This window comes from Echinops telfairi, unplaced genomic scaffold (assembly GCF_000313985.2).
Source record: "Echinops telfairi isolate 266 unplaced genomic scaffold, ASM31398v2 ScPeMD7_5;HRSCAF=22, whole genome shotgun sequence".
Classification (NCBI taxonomy): Eukaryota; Metazoa; Chordata; class Mammalia; order Afrosoricida; family Tenrecidae; genus Echinops; species Echinops telfairi.
The window spans coordinates 16,409,284-16,413,270 of NW_022103901.1; the positions used below are offsets into that span (position 1 = coordinate 16,409,284).

Here is a 3,987-nt window from a genome sequence, read left to right on the forward strand (position 1 = left end):
CGGGCCCCGAGCCTCATTTCCTGCTTTTTCAGTTTCCTTTGAATAGGGGTGGGTGGGTCTGGATGCAGTGCCGTGGGGGCGCCCAATGAGGCGGGCCGGGGGGCCGCGCGGTTGTTAGAGGGTCCCCGGCGGGGCCCGGGTCGGGCAGGGGGCTTCTTTGCATGAGCGGGGGTCTTCCCGAACCTGCCGGGACCATGACCTGAACTGTGCCAGCGGGACGCGTCCGACACCGAGAGCCAGCCCACCTGAGCCGCCCCTGCCCCTGGCCACGATGGTAAGTGGGGTCGGGCCCCCCAGTGCCCCGTGGGCGCGGGCCCCGCCGTGGCTGAGGGCTGGGAGGCGCGTGCCGAGCCCGGCGGTGACACATGCGTGCGGGCTGCGAGCCGGGTGCTGCGCCCCAGCCCTCCCGGGGGTGTCAGCACTGGGAGGGACCTGGAAGCCCTCGCAGCTGGCGTTTGGCTCTTGTAATTACAGCTCATCCTGACAATGGCCATCACTTATTTGTTGAGGAGCTGCCACGCTGGTAGCGCAGTGGTTCAAGCTTTTGCCTGCCAGCCACAAGATGCGTGGTTGGAGACCATCGGCTCCTGGGAGGGAGAAAGGTGGCAGTCTTCGGCCCTAAAGACTTAGGGACAGCTTTGGAAAGGATGGGGGGGGACCCTTGTAGCCCTTGCTATATAAAGTCTCCGTGAGCAGCAGCCCACTCCACGCTAGTGGGCAGTGAGTTTTGGGGTGCTAAGCGATTGGCATGGATGGTTCCATTTAATTACCTACCCCACTAGCTCTCTGAGATCGTTCTGAAGTGGGGAGACGGAGAACAATTCTGCAGCTCAAGGTCAAGCAATTTCCAGTGATGGGGGAGGGTGGGGCAAGGTGGTGTGAATGGGGGTAACCTGACTTCCTGGCTCCTATCCGCAGAACTCATTCATCTACTCCTGTTGGCTTAGATGTGAGCAAACTGGGTCTGATGTGCAGAGGGCCCTAGGCAGATCTTAGCAAAGTTAGGATCTTTTGATGTCTAGGTTTCTGTGCTTTCTGTACCACGTGCTGGCTGGCCCCTTTCCTGGTAGTGGCTCAGAAGCCACCTCTTCCCAAGCTACTTTGCACAGTGTCTGAACCTTTATCCCTTCCAGTTCCTGGCGTGGTCCAGCCTCTGGCGACACATTAGCATTGCCAAGTCAGTGTTGTAGAGAGGGTTTCAGTTACATCTTCGGTGATAGAGATGGTCAGGTTGATGGGGGTTTCCAGGCATCCATCCCAGGGACCTCTGAGTAGCTTAGAGCGTCTAGTGGGGCAGAGGCCAGCATGCTTGGTTGCCTACCAGAAGGCTGGCAGTGTGGACCCACCAACCACTCTGTGGGAGAACCATGTGGAGAACAGTCTGCGTGGAAGCCCTGCCGGAAAGAGAACGGCAGTAAAATGAGGTATGGCTGTATTCTGTACACAGGGATTCTCCATGAGTTAGAATCCACTCAGTGGCAACTAACTTAACAGCAGCATGCACATACATGCTGTTTTTCTCATCATAAACAAAACCGTGGACTCCTGCTTTCCTGGCAGCTCCTGTCCCATTCCTTTGTTCTTTGCAACAAAATTCTAGGAAAGTGTTCTGTACTGAATTGTCTCTAATTCTTTACCCTTCCAGTCTCTTATTTTATCAAGGTCCCTTCCGCCCCTGTTGCACAATCCGGTGGTGAGTTGTTCTCAGACCTCATATTTCTTGATCAGCACTGGAAAGTTGACTACTCTCCGTCTCTGTTAAAACTTTCTTCACTTGGCCTCCAGGAGACTAAGATGGGCTCCTGGTTTTTCTCCGTTTTGGTGGTTTCTTCCTCATCTCGTTGATCTTGGCACATCTGGAATGCCCAGACCTCAGATCTATTGAACTCTTCCAGGACACTTACAAGCATAGCACTCCCAGTGCAGATAGCTGTCCTCAGCTCCAGTTCCCACATATCCAACTGCCTAATCGGCAGCCAGACTTCTTTTTGTGTGTATGTCAAATGCTGTTGGGCGCCATCGAGTCAGTTTTGATTCAAAGCAACCCTGTGGACAACAGAATGAAACACTGCCCGGTCCTGCACCATCCTCACAGTCGTCCTGTGTTTGAATCCATTGTTGCAACAAGGGTCTTCCTCTCATGTCCTTCTCCAAAGACTGTTCCCAACTGGAAATGTGTCTGTCTGGCCTGGTTGTCTACAGAAACAAATCCATCCACACTCAGCTCTGTGTAAGGTAGAACTTCATGTTAAGAAGCACCTGTACATAAAAAAGGTACCCCAGCCCAATCCAACTCAAGCCCATAAACCCGATGCTAGCCAAGGACCTTCTTCAGAGCCCATGACTCAGAAAGATGAAGCAGGAAGCTGGGAGATCACAGGCTGGTTGGTGTAGAGTCTCATGGATCCAAGGTTTGTGGAAGGTCATGGCATGGGTGCTGACAGCTCGCCGTTGGTGGCTCACATGGGGCCACCCCTGGAAGCAGACACACAATCCCAGCGAGGAGGAAGGCAAAGTGGCAGGGAGAAATCCTCTCTGTTCCTCTTGCTCTTTATACAAAAGCAGTGTTTCTCAACCTGGGGGGTCGAACAACCCTTTCACAGGGGTCACCAGATTCATAACAGCAAAATTAGAGTTATGAAGTAGCAACGAAGATAATTTTATGGTTGGGGTCACCACAGCATGAGGAACTGTATTAAAGGACTGCGGCATTAGGAAGGTTGAGAACCACTGTACAAAAGGCTTTGGACATAAAGGAGGTGTCATCAGGCTGCCACTTGATAGATTTGACCTCACCCCTTGGGAGTGTCTTGTTGCCATAATCCCTACTACCACATTGTCTAGAGGAGTCTTGGTGGTGTGGTGGTTAAGCTGGGCTGCTATCCACGATGCCCTCAGAAACCACCAGCTGCTTCAAGGGATTGAGATAAGACTTTGTATTCCTGTAAACAGTTCTAGTCTGGGAACTCACGGGCAGTTCTGCCCTGGTCCATAGGGTCATTGTGCATTGACATCAACAGTGAGTTTGCTTTTTTGGTTTGGACCACATTGAAGTATGTGAGATAAAGTCTCACCAGCCTCACTTCTGCGAAACATTCTGGCTGTACTTCTTCCAAGTCAGAATTGTTCTCCTTGCAGCCTGTATTATGTCCAGTGTTCTTCACCAACACGATAGTTCAAATGTGTGACTAATTCTTTGATCACTCTTATTCATTGTCCTCCTCGCATGAGCATATGAGGTGATTGACAATATCATGGTTTGGGTCAGGTTCACCTTTGAATATCTGTTGCAGCTGATTTGTTCAGTGCAGTATGCTGTTTGATTCCTTGTCTTCTGCCTCCATGGGCATTGATGTGGATCTAAGTACAATGAAATCTTTGACAACTGTAATATTTTATCATTTATCAGGATGTTGCCCTTTGAATTGTGAGGAAGTTTGTTTTCTTTATGTTGAGGCTGTAGTCTTCGATCTTCATCAATAAGTGTGTCAAGTCCTTTGGCAAGCAAGATTGTGCCGTCTGCATATTGCAGGTTGTTAGAAGCCTTTCTCCAACCCTGAAGTTGTGTTCTTCATACAGTCCAGCTTCTCGGGGTATTTGCTCAGCATACATCAAGATTGACTAAGTGTGGTGAAAGGATACAACCTGAACGCACACCTTTTCAGCTTTTTATGCCATGTAGTATCCCCTGTGCTGTGTGAATGGCTGCCTCTTAATCTGTGTGCAGATTCCAAGGGAGTACAATTAAGTGTGCTGAAATTTTCTTGTGTTGCAGCAATCTACACAGTTGAATGCCTTTGCGTAATCAGTAAATCACAGGTAAACACATCTTTTGTGCTTTCAGCCAGCATTCATCTAACACCAGCAATTATATCCCTAGTTCCAGGTCCTCTTCTCAGTTCACCTTGACTTTCTGGTGACTCATTGTCGATTTACTACTGCGACTGCTTTTGAATTTTCTTTTTAAAATCATTTTATTGGGGGCTT

General features: G+C 50.1%; 1 protein-coding gene across 2 annotated transcripts in view; it reads left to right on the plus strand.

Moving 5' to 3' along the window:
• Positions 1 to 116: 116 nt before the first annotated feature.
• XPO6 (exportin 6) overlaps positions 117 to 3,987 on the plus strand; it is a 125,062-nt gene continuing 121,191 nt past the window's right edge. The window contains exon 1 of one of the 2 annotated variants that reach the window (XM_045286083.1): positions 117 to 274. In XM_045286083.1, coding sequence (XP_045142018.1) covers positions 272 to 274 — 3 coding nt within the window. In that variant the 5' untranslated portion in view covers positions 117 to 271. The remainder of the gene's footprint in view (positions 275 to 3,987) is intronic. The other variant, XM_004705704.2, reaches the window with a different exon arrangement.